Source organism: Zosterops lateralis (assembly GCF_965231275.1).
Source record: "Zosterops lateralis genome assembly, chromosome: 7".
Taxonomy (NCBI): domain Eukaryota; kingdom Metazoa; phylum Chordata; class Aves; order Passeriformes; family Zosteropidae; genus Zosterops; species Zosterops lateralis.
Genome location: NC_139767.1, coordinates 28,113,251 through 28,128,497, shown reverse-complemented (window position 1 = coordinate 28,128,497; position 15,247 = coordinate 28,113,251). Strand labels below are relative to the sequence as shown.

At 39.5% G+C, this 15,247-nt stretch overlaps 1 protein-coding gene across 1 annotated transcript in view; it reads left to right on the top strand.

The window, feature by feature from the left end:
- The window catches only part of ADCY5 (adenylate cyclase 5), a 215,074-nt gene that overhangs the window by 115,415 nt on the left and 84,412 nt on the right, over positions 1–15,247 (top strand). The window contains exons 2-3 of the mRNA XM_083865254.1: positions 4,952–5,101; positions 10,140–10,261. Of these exons, the coding sequence (XP_083721380.1) occupies positions 4,952–5,101; positions 10,140–10,261 (272 nt within the window). The remainder of the gene's footprint in view (positions 1–4,951; positions 5,102–10,139; positions 10,262–15,247) is intronic.

Genomic DNA, 15,247 nt, shown 5'->3' with positions numbered 1-15,247 from the left:
TACAGCAGTGACAAACAGAGGGGGAAGGCACCACACAAGAACCTTCAGAAAATTTGTTCTCAGGCTCTGGTGGATTGATGTAATCTTTAGATGTTGCAGTTCTCTCTCAATACTCCATAAAAGTACTTACCACGTTTGAAATTGAAACCTCCTAATTTCTTCACTAGTACTTAGACTGTTCTTTACTGGCCAAACTCTGTGAGAAGACCGTATGACTTTAACTGTTTAATTATCTTTCTAGCATAATCTACGAGTTTTCACTATCTCAGTACTCTGCTGACTGTAGCTCTGGGAAATGAAAGATGTTGTTGTATATACAACACAAATACATGAGTAATTTGATCTTGGAGCCAGCTGATGTTGTCTTTCATTTTAATTTTCATTATGCCTTTGGCTCTGTAGCTGCTCCAATTTTTTTATTAGACAGTACTGTAGAAAGAGGCAATAGAGGGTTAATTGCTGTTCAGGGAAAGTGTTTAAAAAACAGCACCAGCCATATCTTATAACAACAACACTTTCTCATAATGTTTGTGTTTTTTGTCATTAGAATTAATCCATACTTCCAATTCATGATTGCACATATTGGTGCAGCAGAATTGTCTTGGATAGTTAGAGCTTTTTTAATCATCATATTTTTGTTCTTACATTGTTTACAATAAGTATCCAATATTTCATAATTTTTAAAGGTTAAAAAAGTAACTCTCAGACGTAAAGATAATCTCAGTGTCTGCCCCTCCAATTAATAATTGGACCACTTTGCCAATTCAATATACAACCACTTTGAAATGTAGCATAGAAAGTCAAGTGTTATCTGCTTTTAGTCTGGCTGTTCCACAGATGATCACTTTAACAAAAATTTGCTACTGGCTGAATATCATGAGCATTGGAAAGCTGAAGCAGAGCAGTGTCACACTCTGGAAAAAAGGAGTGCATAGTTTGGTGTTTGTTGCAGGTTGTTTTGCATGACTTTTTAATCTCCATATATGTGCTTTATTTCTCCTTGTGACAGTTTTATTGCCCCACAGTAAAAGCTTCAAAAGTAATTGTTTTCAAAACATGACCTTACAAAAATATCAAAGCAATATTTTGATTTAAATGAAAAATAAATAGAAAAGCAGAATACTGGTTAGTGGTGTTGGAAACTAAAGGGAAGAACCTAATGCTGTGATCTTAGAACAGAACTAACCCTGAGCCTCTGCAACAGAAGTGGACCAAAGCAGAGTAACTTGGCAAAAACCAGAAGCTGTGACTTTTATAATAAGCATTGATATTGCAAGGAATATGGCCCACCTTCCCATGTCAGTAGCCAGCCTTGTTTGGTCTGGCAGAGGTAGGGAACTAACTAAATTTATCTTGATGCTATTTCTCTTAAGCATGTTGTTGTCTCTTAATTACATATTGAATAGCATCTGGTGTTTGAAGAATTATCGAATAGAAACACAGCAGGGGGAAGTGTGGCAATATTGATGCAAGCTGATACTTTTTCTGCTGTGGTGGTCTGGAGGCTCTCTCCTGGCCACTGAGACATCCTGCTTCTTCCTCAGCCTGGCCTGAGGTGCCCAAAACATCAATTTTGTAACACTGCTGTCAGGGCCAAATTTAGATCTCAATTTTGATTTTGTAATACCAGGTTTTCATAACTGCTAGAACATGTGGAACTAAACTGTTTCCATCTCTTGTCTTTTTTCCCTTTCAGTCACCAGGGGAAAAAAAATTATTGAAAACAGTTTCCTGCGGGAGATTCAACAAAAGCATTGCAGTGCTCTGTTTGTGCGATGAAATCAAAGCAACTGGAAACTGTTTTGTTGTCTGAGATTGAGTGATCTATTATTTCAGTGGCACTAAGGAGTCACAGTGGTTTCTGAAAACCCTTTAGAGTACATAGCTCTTCCTTAGATGCTGAATCACCTTGGAAGAGCATTTCTCTGCCTCACACAGGTCATGGAAGAGTAAACGTGTTAGTTTATGAAATACTCATATGTGCCAATAGTGCAGTCAGGTTTATGGGCTTGTCTAGGAGTTATATGTAAGTTAAATGGTCTTTATAAACTATTGTTTTCCAAAATCAGAAAGGTAGGAATCTTCTTACTTTAAATCTCTAATTAGGCAGGGGAAGGAAGGCAACTACAAAACAGACAATTTTATCTTTCCATTGCCTTGAACAGCTCTTGAAGCACAGATTGTCTGAAATAGCTGCCATAATATGTTTTTACTTTTCAGGCCATGGAGCTTAGGGAATCAGATTTTTAGTATCTACATCATCTCTTTCCTCTTGGGACTGAAGCTGGTTACCATAGCAAAATGGCAAGGAAGCTGATAAGCAAGTAGTACCATTTGGCAAACAGGATATAAATTTATTTTGTTAAGACAGAGGACTGTGAAAAAAACCTATTGCTCCTAGATTTTTTTTACTTTATTGTGTTTTATAATGACTGTGTAGAATATTGTGAACAGATATTGAACAAAATTCTCTTGCTCACTAACAAGCGTGGCTGCAAATAAAAGGAGAGTCAGTTTTAAATCTCTGGAAATCTTTAATATTTTCACCGAAAAGTCACACAGTAACACAGATATTACACAGTAATTTCACTCCTTATGTTTTGAGGTGTTGCAAAGATGCCGTACTGTGAATTAAATGAGCTCCTGCTAAACAGAATAAATACAGATATCTGTCCCCCTGCCACTTAGAAATTACATATCAATATAGTTTTTGTTATTTCTTGATGAAGCATGGTCATCTGAGTCTTGTAAATCAGTCTGTGAAGTCCCTTGGGTTTGTGTAGGGTGATGTGAGTGAGTGCTGAATAGTTAAACTGCTTGGTATTCTAAATGTTTTCAATAATGTCAGTTCTGATGGTGTTTTTTGTACTCCCTCTCTGTATCCAACATGAACCATACGCCCTGAACAGCCCAGCCTGGGTCTAAGGCATCATCCCAGGAACTGTATCTTAGTGTGTGGACCCCATTGGGGGGAATTTTTGGTGTCACAACACCAATTTGTCCAGAAAGACCTAAAAGGAGCTTGTTTTCAGGACTGAGGTGTTCCTCGTTCTGCTGGGCCAGTTCTTGATGTGTAGCCTGGCATCTAAACCACCTTGGTCTCCTGTTCTTGGTGAAAGACTCGAGTCATTGTTTTGGGGATGTTTTTGGGGGTTTGTGCTAGTGACTGTAAGTGAAATGAAATCTCAGAGTCTTGGGATTAAAGGAGAAAACTGCTTATTTCCTTAAAACCTTCTTTGTTCTCAGTTTTATTAGTTAAAAATATATCATACATGCTTATACCATTTTATAAACCCTTACAAATATTCTAATTACTGCACAACTCCAATAGTGAGGATTTGAGAGTCTTGCTGTAATCTGGGCATGCAAAAGATGCTGTTTAGTTTTAACCCCTTTGGGCCCATATTAACCAGACTGAACTTGTAAAATTTCTGTTCATTGGTTGAGAGTCTCAATCAGGGCACACATGGAGTGGGAATCAGAGTAAATCCCAGGAAACCACTATTTTGACATCCTTTAAATGTTTTGGTTTTTTTTTTTTTCAATATAATAAGCAGTGGCTGGAGGGTTTTTTATGCTAGGGGGGATTTGTCACTGTCCTTAGCATATGAGCACATTCAAACAGTTGGAGTAATACCAATCAGATTTTTATGGAGAGGTTGTTGCTCTTGGGATGTGAGTCCATGTTTGAGATGGGGACAGCTCCTCTCCTGAGCAGTGTCCAAATTGGTTTGGGAGTCTTGAGCACCTCCTGTGAGCTCAGGGCTTGAGGAGTATCCTGCAGCTCTCCTGCCGTTTAGAGTGGCTCCATATTTTGAGGGAATGGGCTGGGCCAGAAACTGTTTTTTTTTATTCTGCAAGTAAAAAATTAATAAAGGCAAAAGGATATATTTGGGCTCATTAGGGAATAGAGCAAAGATCTGTATTATTAAGAATCTTGGAGGTCTGACAGTCTTTCCCCTTGGAAGAGATGTGAGGTGTTTCAGATAAGTCTGTCCTCAAAGGGTGATCCAGTACAGCTTGTGCAAGTCTCAAAAAGTCCTACTGGAACTGACCTCTGTTTAGGGAAATGTTTACATTACACCATCAGAACAGGCTTTGAGCATTTTGCTTGAAACAAATACCAGCAATGGGCATGATTTTTTTTTTCTTTTTATTAAAAAATAGTTGGGAAATAAAAGGTTGCAACACAAGTTTTCAGCAAAAGTTATATGACTGTTTCCTTACAAAACACAAAACATAACACACGCGGGAGTGAAAGAGTGACAAAACTCTTCCTTCGTGTTTGTCCAGCTGAAATGTACTTCAGACTTAGCATCTCATTTTTGTCCTCATTTAGAAATGTAAAAAACGTATGTTATTATCTAGAAACATAAAATTTTGAGTTGAAACTAGATTATAAAAACTGCTCTGAAACCTTGTTAATACCAACACTTTACCCTCAGTATTTTAAGCACTATTAAAAAATAATGGTTAATGTACCTTTGAAATGTTTTTGAGCCAGATATGTAGGTACACAAACATGAAAATATTAGTGTTCCTCTGCCAGATCTCTCTGCGTGAGTTATAGGTGACTTCCAGTGATGGAGCAATGATGCATTTTTAGATTGATTTGTGTCTCAGTAGTTCCCAGATAATAGATAACCAAAAGCAAGATTGCAGAATTACCAGTGGAATTGCACCTTTTATTTGTGAAGTAGTACACAGTGGAAAGAAAATATATTTGAGGTCCTATAAGGAAGTTTTGTATTTTAAAGACTAGAGAGGTAAAATACACTGGAATTAAGAGCCTGTGGTTTAAATATGTGTTGGATTAAGGAGCCATGGAAGGGGCTGGATTCTGGCTGGTGCTTTGTTACCAATGGCAGTTTTCCAAAGAGTAACCAAGGTTTTTTTCTCTCTCTCTCTCTTTTTTTTTTTCTTCTTTTTTTTTTTTTTGTTTTTGTTGCAGCTCGTCTCCAATGTTCTCATCTTCTCCTGTACAAACATTGTAGGCGTGTGTACCCACTACCCAGCAGAGGTGTCCCAAAGACAGGCTTTCCAGGAAACCAGGGAATGCATACAAGCCAGGCTGCATTCTCAAAGGGAAAACCAGCAGCAGGTAAGAGCAACAGTTGGAAATTTAAAAAAAAACAAACCAACAAAAAAACCCCACTGAAACAGAATTAGCATGCAAATTGTACCTCTAGGATGGGATTTGCAGGCTTCTTGCTTCATGAGTAATCCAGGCAAGAATAGGTTGTTGTTAGAGGACAGGATTTTTTAAAGGTCTGAAAGAAAGCTCAGGGGTGTAGTTCTTGTCCAATAATCTGATGGAGTTTTCCAGAGACAAGCAACATATCCAGTGGCATGTGCTCTGTGGATTAAAATTACACTGTACACAAAGAATCTGCACATGTTTTCTGCAGCCATCGTTGCTGCCAAGTGTTAAATGCAGATGTAACACACAGGCTTTGGACTTACCCTCTTTGTAAGGTCAAAGCCTGGCATGATTGTCAGCCAAGCCACTGCCAAATGGTAGCTGTAAAGCAGGCAAGAATTGGTCCACGCAACATAACATTCCTTGATGCCTCCAAAGAAGGTCTTCTTCCCTCCTTTCCCAAAGGTTACAACACCTGCTTACACACCTGTCTGTATCTTATTGGCTTCAAATGGATTATATTTCAAAAAGTAAGATTCATCATCAGTTCATTTGTTTTTTTGCTATAAAAAGCCCTCTTGCTGCTGACATACAGCTTAGTTGTTGGGGTACTGAATATATCTGCTCCCCTAATTCATTTGTGGGTTCTCTTGAATGAATCTCTTGTGTCGTCAGAATTAGACACAAAAGGTCTTTTGGGGCAACTTAACTATTCCCTTGCTAGCACACATCTCTGCCCCGCAGTTCATCTCATAGTCTGCTCAGTCCAATTTAATTGAATCATGAAATGGGACTTCCACTCATCCCTTGGGAGATATCTCAGAGCTTGGTTATGAGTTTGGGAAGAGGTCACGGGAATGAATCAGCTGGGGAGTCTTTGCATCTCTGTGGCAGCTCAGTTTCATTTTCCTTCAAGTCTCAGCCCATCTGCATGTCTGGATTTGTGTTTTGGCACTGTTTCATCAGGTACCTCTGGTTGACATAGCTGCTGTTCAATCCTTTCTGTGAAATAACATGTACACGGGCTTATTTGATACTTTATGTATGAAAACAAGATTCACACTCAAGACTCCTTCTTCTTTTGCAACAAATATTATCTCAGAAAGGTGAAATGAGCAGCCACTCCTCCTTCCACACCTTGAAGTGGAGGGAAGGATTGAGCCAAGAGAATATTCCATTTTACTTATTGATTACAGCTCTGTCCTCCCTGATAAGAGACTGCCTTAGCAGCATGGCTCAGATGCCTGTGCTGGGCTGGATTTGGGCTCTTCTGTTTTAGAAGCAGCTCCCGAGAACAGTCCTGACAAATGCCCTATTTGGCTGCTTTTTTCTTCTCCCACACTCCAGGAAGTACTATACCATCATAAGAAAGCCAGGACATCAGAAAAACGTGGGTGAAAGCCAGTCACTGCCAAGTGCTCTTCAGTCCCTCCAGCAGTAACTGCGGGTCCTGGCAGCTGGAGACTCCTAATGAGATTATTTGCTGCCACAGCCTGCGCTGACACTGATCTCCAGGTTCATTTCAGATGCCTCTCTATGCATAATGCATTGAGATAAGCATGAGGTGACAGCAGACACAAATAAGGACAGCTCAGCCCACATCTGGGAGAGCCAGTCTCCAAACAGGAGTGGAGGAAAACACAACTGCACAGCCCAACACTGTTATTTATAGTGGCTTGTCTTTTTCTGGAGATCGATGGTGCTCCTGTGTGCTGTTCTCTGTTAAAGGCAGGCAGATTTTCTCAGGAAAATGACCTTGTATTTTCCTTTATTAAGCATCTACCAGCACCCAAAATTAACCTGAAAGTAAATAGAGAATCCAGAATATCCAATGCAGAAAAGAGAGGACTTGTGATTTCATTACTTGAGATAACCTAGGGCAGAGCCATAACAGGAATCACTGTTATTTGCCCAGAAGAAAATATTCTTGGATGAAAAATCAGGTGTTCTCTCATTTGAGTGAGAGATGGGTTGTTGGGACTACACTGTCTTAATTCTACTATTGCATGTTTTTTGTCTCTGGAAAGTTGTTCTCTCCTTTTTTTATCTCAGCATCACTTTTGGTAAAAAGTAACTGTTACTAAACCTCAGGAGAAATGGATAATCTTAAGATACTAAATATTTGTAGTGATTTGAGGTCATCTTGGAAGAGGGCTTCATAACTAGTTGAAATTCCTTTGCAGAGTCATTGTGGGAAAGTGTGTGCCCATGTACACATGTATCCATGTGTACATGTGTAAACAGGGTAGATCTGTGTTGAACTCCTTCATCTGTGTGCCTGTTTTAGACACCAGTGCTCCTTGGGATGCAGCTGTTTAATGTATAATTCAGTGGCACTATACTTGCATGGTTTTTTGAAGTGAGAATTATATATGGATTTGCTCTGGCTTTTTTATCAGGTCAGAACGCTGCCTTGTTATACTTGTAAAACAGCAGTCCTAGTCACCTCACTGGTGCATAATAAATGATTTTACAGCGAGGGCTGCAGCACTTCCTAGTTATTGTATGAAAATGAAAATTGTGCTCTAGTGGAGACCCTAATTTCTCTGCTCCCTTTGAAATCAAACAGAGGGATTTTGTTGTTTTGAAGGCCTTTTCATGTGGCTTATGCCTTACAAATGCATTTGTTATAGCCTTCCCCTGTTATCTTCAGAGGTTATTCTCAGTGATTGTGATGACTCCAAGCAAACAGAATAAAGATAATGCTCAGCTCTGTAACACAGCTCAACTCCCTAATTAGTAGCTGCATGAAGGGATGTTGTGCCACATGCATTTGTTTCACCTGATGATCCTATCTTATTCCCTGATTATTAGTTCAGAGCAGCGCTAGTGCCGCTCCTGGAGATCTCAAGTGTCTTGAAAATATTGATGATTTAATCTGGCAAGTGCCTATGGTGTCAGGAAGAGTAGGGGTGGGGGCTCTCAAGGAAAAGCTACTCGGAAATGTAGGTGACAATCTCCTGGAGTGCTCATGACAGACACTCAGGCTCCTGTCTCTGTTTTGGAAGCCAGTAAACCCTCCATGCTCAAGCGCCCACAGGGAATGTTCCAAACCTGTGGGTGCCCCTGAACCTCCCGTAAAGCTCCAAGTTATTTAGAGGATGTGTAAAATCACACATTAAATAGCAGCTTTCACACATTTGAGGATGCCTATTAGAATATGCAAATGACAACAGTGTATACACCATTTACTCAGGAAAGCAAACAAACGTGTTGTGCTTTTCCACTCAAGGAGTGCATCAATAGCTGACAGAAGCCTAAGGACACGTGCATGATTCATGAGCTGCTTTTTTTTTAAAAAAAAAATGGATATGTAACTGTTAGCACCTGCGGTATGCTAGTGACTGTGACAGTACTTTAAAAAACAAGTATCTTTTCATGACTGCTGCAGTTTTAAGCAGAGACAGAAATCCCTCCAACACATCTTCTGTGTCATTACTATCTCTTCAAAGACTGAAGGCAGATTCAGTCTCTCTGAGCTGCACATTGAAGGGGGAAAAAGAAATACTGGGTAGTGCTACAGACTATAAAATGTCTCAATGCATGCTGAGCACATTTTCAGTGAATTCATCTTCCTCTGGTTCCCCCAGCGTTCCTCTCTCTCCTTAGAGGAAGAAATAAATGGTGAACTTTCAGTTAAAACTAGGAATTAGAACCCAGAAATGTGCTTATACCTGCAGTATGGGCAAGTGGTTTGGTGACCTGAGTACTTGGGACAGGATTGCTGGCCCCTCTGAGTCAGGCCTGTGTTTGAACCCTGCTGTCCCCCGTGCTATTGAGGATTAATGAGCTGTCAGATAAGGCTGGGGACCTTCCTTTGCACCACCTTCTGCCATGTCATCAAGAAGGAAGGCCCTTTTCTTCCTCCTCCTTACTGCTGGGAAAGGAAAATAAAGACAAGAGTGGCACAAGGTCTTGCGATTCTTCAGCTATGCCAGAGCACTGCCTGCAGGTTGGACCAGAGCAGAGCTGATCCCAAAGGAGATGCTCCCCACCTTCATGAGCCATAGCAAAGCCTTTTGAACTTCACAGGGTGTGACTGGGAATAGAATGAAGCTCCAGGCAGAATTCTCAGGTGTGATTCCTGATATACAAAAATGCATCCCCAGGGCACAAATTACCTGCAGATTTAAATTCTATAATTTCTGTGTGAAATTGGCACCAAATTTAGAATAAAAACAAGCACTTGTTTTTATGTGAGTTTTTAGGAAAATCACCAGAAAGTCATCATTTTGTTTTTGCATACTATGTAGGAATAGCTTGCAAATAATGTTACAAAAATCACACAAAAGCTACAATCAGTAAATAAAAGTGCCAAGTGAGGGGCAAGGAGATCCACAAACTGTTGATGATATGTGATTATTAAAAATACTCTTGTAGGTGAGTGGGTGGGTTTACAGCTCTTAATGCAATTGGGCATTAATAGCACTTTAAAGTGTGGCAGTATAATACTTTTCATGCTGGTTTTATCAGGGTGTTTCTATGACATTTTAGCTGCTAAGAGCAAGTTTGTGCCTGCTGGGGGAATGTGCTTAGATAATTAGATAAGCAAGGAAGGAATTTTAAATAGTGCCCAAGGGTGTTGGGGTATCATTCCTCTGGTGTTAGGTGAAGGAAGACTTGGTGGTGTTGTGCAGAGTCTGTGTGGGAGGTCAGACAATATAATTTATCAGAGTCCTTCTAAGAAGGGTGCATGGACACTCAAGTTGCATGGTTCCTTCATTTGCAAGAATTGGCAACCATGAATTGCAAGCCCAGTGCATCTGGAATGAAAAATAATACTTTTTCTTCTAAAACCATTGAATTCTTACCGTGGGGTTGGGAATAGAATTGCACATGACTGGTTAGGGGATCAGCTAGTGGGTTTATGGTGCCCATTTTGCTTGGTTGTACTCATGTCTCACCAAAGGGATGAGTCATTTCTCCCCAGTAAGGAACAAAGTGTGTTTGTTAACTGGGCAGCAGGTGTTTTAATTGGTTCATCTGTCTGACTCCACAGGAGCGTCTCCTGCTCTCTGTACTTCCTCGACATGTTGCCATGGAGATGAAAGCTGACATTAATGCCAAACAGGAAGACATGATGTTTCATAAGATCTACATCCAGAAGCATGACAATGTCAGGTAAGAACAGCAGCCTGTCTCCTAGCCATGGGGAAGGAGGGACCCTCCCATTTCCCAATGCTTGGCCCTGAACACCCAAGGATGAACATGTCAATGACACATAATCCAAAAATCAGTGTAACGACTCTACAGTGTCACTAGCTGACTTTTGAAAGTTTGTTTATAGGATGGTAGGAGGATTGCCTCATTCACGCACCATCTTCCTTTGAGAAGTGACTTGAACTGGTCTCTTTCCTTACATTTTCCTTTTTTATTTCCTTTTTTCTTTCCTGGAGTAAGTGTTGATGGTTTGAGAAGGTGTTATATTGGGGGTCAATTATTTCTGGACAATTACAAGCACCCCTCTGATAAGAGATGATAGAATGCAAGTTAAAAATTGGGAACACTTCCCACAGGGTGAATGGCAGAGCCTGGCTAAGGTCTAGGTTTTCTGGAGTGGTTTCTGACAGTTTGGAATTACAAGCAGGGGGTCCATTAGTGACAGCCTTGACACCTGCTCAGTCACCCAGCAATGTGTTCTCCTTGGTCTACCTGGATGAGGAGAAAAGTTTGAGATCCAGTCTCTGGCAAGTCATGCAAAATCAAACTCAGCCTATTTGTGTTGCTGGGGTAGTCCAGCCCCAGAAGCTTCTGAACATCTCCTGGTTCCCATTGTCCAGTTTCCCAGGGAAAAGGCAATAAAGGAGTACTTCAGGTGGCTTGATTGCTTTATAGGCTGCAGTTGCAAAGTTTAACCTAATCCTGTATTTCACCTTTGCCATTGCACCTGATCTCTTTGGAGATCACTTATGTCTCAGATAAGCCAGGTCCTGGAACTGAGTAGCTGCTCTGTCAGTCTGTTAATACTTCTTTTGAGACACAGGGACTGGGGACAGAGAGCTTCCCTTTTCCATCTCCCCTTACAACAAGAGTTTTTTCCTGTGGACTCCCTGTGTAGCCTTTCTCTCTCATGTAGCTTAAGTATGTTGGTGAACTGTATTTTCTAATACTTCATGCTCAACAAATAAAAGTGAGTTTCTACCATACTGCACCCTCCAATAACTGATGTGAAAAAATCCACATGCAATTCTGATGTGTTTGAAGACATTGCCTTAGGATTGAGGGTAGCTGGGAGAGGCAATGTACAAGCAGAAAACTGGGAGGTTGCTCAGTGTTGAATGTAGAGTCTTATATAAAACTCACTGAAATCAGAACGAGTCTGTGTGCTGGCTTGGGTGGAATTCAGACCTTCAGTTTTTTTGGTTATGACTCAGTAAAGAGATAAAGATCCACTGGCAATACAATGGAGACAAAAACAGTATCAGAAATCAAAGGCAATAACGGTTCAGTGATGAAAAAAAAAGGATATATGCATGGTGATGAAGGGGAGGAGGAGAGGCCATCCACAGTGCCCTCAGCAGACTTTGTGCTACAGTAAATTAAATTTTGTATCTTCACATTCATTATTTCCTTAATGACACTGAGCTTGTTCATGTAGGTATATAAATTTCTTGTGATAGATGCTGATTGTGACTTACTTTTTTCCATTACTTAAAGGTCAACTTGACATTCAAACTAAGTGCAATTCATTAGCTATGCCATAAGACTATGGTATTTTAGTCTTCCACATCAATTTCCATATATCATTATTTTGCAGGTTGGAAAGTTGTTCAGTAGTCAAATCTTAATAAAGCTGATTATGTGTTTAGGATGATACTGATTTGAAAATTTAATTTATATGACTACACATACAAAAGCTAAATAAACAATAATGAACTAAGTTTGCAAATGAAAAATTTTAAAGGGGGAAAGGGAATCTAGTGTAACAATTGTGACTGGAAAAAAATAGACCAAAGATAATGGCTGGTTTGGAGACATGGAGATCTCAAAAGATGCATCAAAAAATGGCACATGGCTTGGAGTACAGAAAGAGAAAAGAGCTATGACTTTCAGCTATGGCTGTGAAGAAACACGAAAGGTGAAACACAAATACACAAATGGGTATGTGCACCAGTCAGTTCCTGATGGGTAGCTAACAGAACACTTGCAAATATTTAATTTTCATGTCTTGCATATTGATTGAATAATATAAGCATTTATGTAATAGTTTCACGTCCGCAGCTTAAAAGTAATTTTAACTCTGTTCCTCATGGTAATGAGTGTTTAGGAATCAGGCCCTTGCAGGTGCCCACTATCTCCAGTGCAAAGGGACTCTAAGGTCTCAAAAGATCTGAAGAGGAAACAACCTAAACGATATCTTCCTCAAAGTGTGGGGTTTGTTGTCTGTACCTGTGAGGTCCTAAATCAAAGCCCACTGAAATCATGGAAAAGGCTGGAAAAGTGAGATAAGAAATAGGAATAAAATAGTGTATGTGCTGAGAGCAAATAGAAAATAACTCAGGAACATCTCATCTTCATGTACTTTAGGGAAATGAATAACTAAGTGCGAATATTAAAGAAAGGAAACATGATTTGGAACAAATGACTCATTTCACACCAGGAGTTCAGCACGGAGCCTTTGCTCTTGCCTGGGTGCACTGAAACCACCTCTAGTGGGAATGACTGTGGATGATTTTGAAGCGTTTACGTGCACACAGAAACACCATGGAGGGGGGAGGTGGCATCTCCGTGATGCTGATTAATGAACTAGCTGAATAAAAGCAAGCATGCTCTTTACTTTGTGCAGGGAAATGCTCAAGGGGAGGCTTTTGAGATGAGAACGCTCCAAGCAATTCTGTTTTGTGTTCGTCACTCTTCAAAAATGTCATAAGAGCTAAGTTTTTATGAGCTAAAGGTTATTGTGTCAAGGCAATTGAGAAGTATGTGAAGTCAGTGCAAGGGTGCTGTGCCCAGCCATTGAATCTGGCTTCCTGTTGATGATTTATCAACAGGAGCATTTCCTCTGCAGTTCAGAGGAGTGGGAAGGTCTCTGTGTTTGCACAGAGGTGTGGGTTTTCCTTCTCCATCAGCTGTATTCAGGGATTCTTTTTTCCCCCATTCTCCCAGATTGTGTATAAAGGTAGATTTTAAATGAAAGTATAATGGACGGGAATTTTTGTTAGCTATTGATTTAAAAGTTTGATTGTCATTTTAATGCCTGGAACCTGACATCTTGATTTTTACTGGATCTTCAGAGCGAGGTTGCTCTCCAAACCCACTGTCAACATGGAAATAATGAGACTCTGGAGGTTTCCACCCAGATGGGTTTAACTTGGGTGCTTTGAACTCAGGAGGCACAGGAGCAAAGCTTTGTGCACTTAGCCTGGTTTGACACTTTGTGTGGGAGAAGTGGCTTACTAAGTTCTCTTCCAGACAAGATAAAATATTTTAATTTTCAGGGATGATTGGATCTGGGCTTTTGGGACCACCTCTAATTTTAATTAAAAACCAAACCCAAACCACTCTACCAGCAGAAAACGTTAATCTAAAATTATGTGAAGTTAATGTGTGTAGGCTTTCTTTTCTAGTTTAAAAATGAAGTGTCCTTAACTTTACAGTTCTGCCATTATATGCTTAGTTTTAGATTCTACGTTACATGGTTCCAGGAGTTTGTTTGTTAGTTTTTAGAGAAAGAGATTACACATTTCTTTTTTTTTTCTTTTTTTTTTTTTTTCCTGTTTGTTTAAGAAAAAAGAAGTCAATTTAAACCTCTATGGAAGAGATCTTCCTCCGGTAGCAGCAGTAAGTCAGTAAAACATAGCCATGATCCTTTAATAAGGAGCAGCTCTGCTATAATATTGCTTACTGTGGTACACTTCTCTTAGAGGGTGGGCTATCTCTCCATAAGGAAAAGATGGTTTTTAAAATGCAAAATATTGGGGTCTTTTTGACCTGAATGAGTAGAAGACAATCTTTTTTTGAGCAAATCTTTTTATCTGGACTTCCTGCGAATGAGTTCATAATCTCCTGATTATTGTTATGGAAAGTAAAGTTCAGAGACTAATTTATCCACAATGAAAATATAATTTCCTGTAATTTTTGGCAGAAAAAGTTGTTTCAGGATTATGTTCTTCTGAAAATTTTAGTGTGGTGACAAAACAAAGATGCAAATGTTTGAGGTTAATACACTTTTTCAATGCCTGTGAACAGAACCTTTAAAAAGGGAATGAAAGTTTCCTGTCCTGATTTATTGAATGAGAATTAACTTTGACAAATCCAGAACCTCAGAGCATGGTTTGACCTTTCCCACATATGTGTGTGTGTGTTAAATATAAAGTCTATTGTCAAAAGCAATCAGGAAAGGAGTTCCCAAGACTATGCAAGTAATTTTGGGTAAACAACAAGGTGAATTATGTAACTAAATTTGTTCATGTTATCATGAATGAGATTATGTCTGATAGACAAGCCCTGAATTATGCATAGATAATATTGTTTATCTATCATGCTTCCCAGACAGAATTTTAAGTGTTTTACATTACTATTGCTATTTATAGTGTCTCACTGCAGTGATAATGGCTTTAATGTTATCTAGGTTTGGCCAAATATAGTAATCTCTGTGCTATAAAAGGAGGCTTGAAGTCCTCTGTGAAGGGATAAAGCTTGGCTTTGTCACTGAAATTCCTTTGATGAACTGTTTCTAGAAGCTTATTTTAGGGCTGGCATCCAAGTGCAGTAAAAGTGACAGTTTCCTCTCTTCACCCCTTCACATAATTCTTATGAATCATGTACTCAACAACATTAACAACATCAACCTGTTTTCAGAGTTTCTTAAACTTCTTGACAACTTGAACTAAACCATTTGCAGAAATGAAACAAGACCATTTACTTTCAGCTTTTTAAATGAAAAACATTTGCAACTTGTCTTCTGATTTAGTGACATTCTAACACCAAAAAGTTCTCCCCTTAGAAACGACCAAATTTTTGCACTTTGGCTGAGTGTCAGGGTTTTCAGACCAGCTGTGTCAACCTAACCTCTTCACTTTTTAGGTATTGTGATGCCTAACTAGTTGCTTATGAAGTTTTTTAAATTCCCAGGTTGCAAGGTTCTATAGAATTGTGAACTATGAC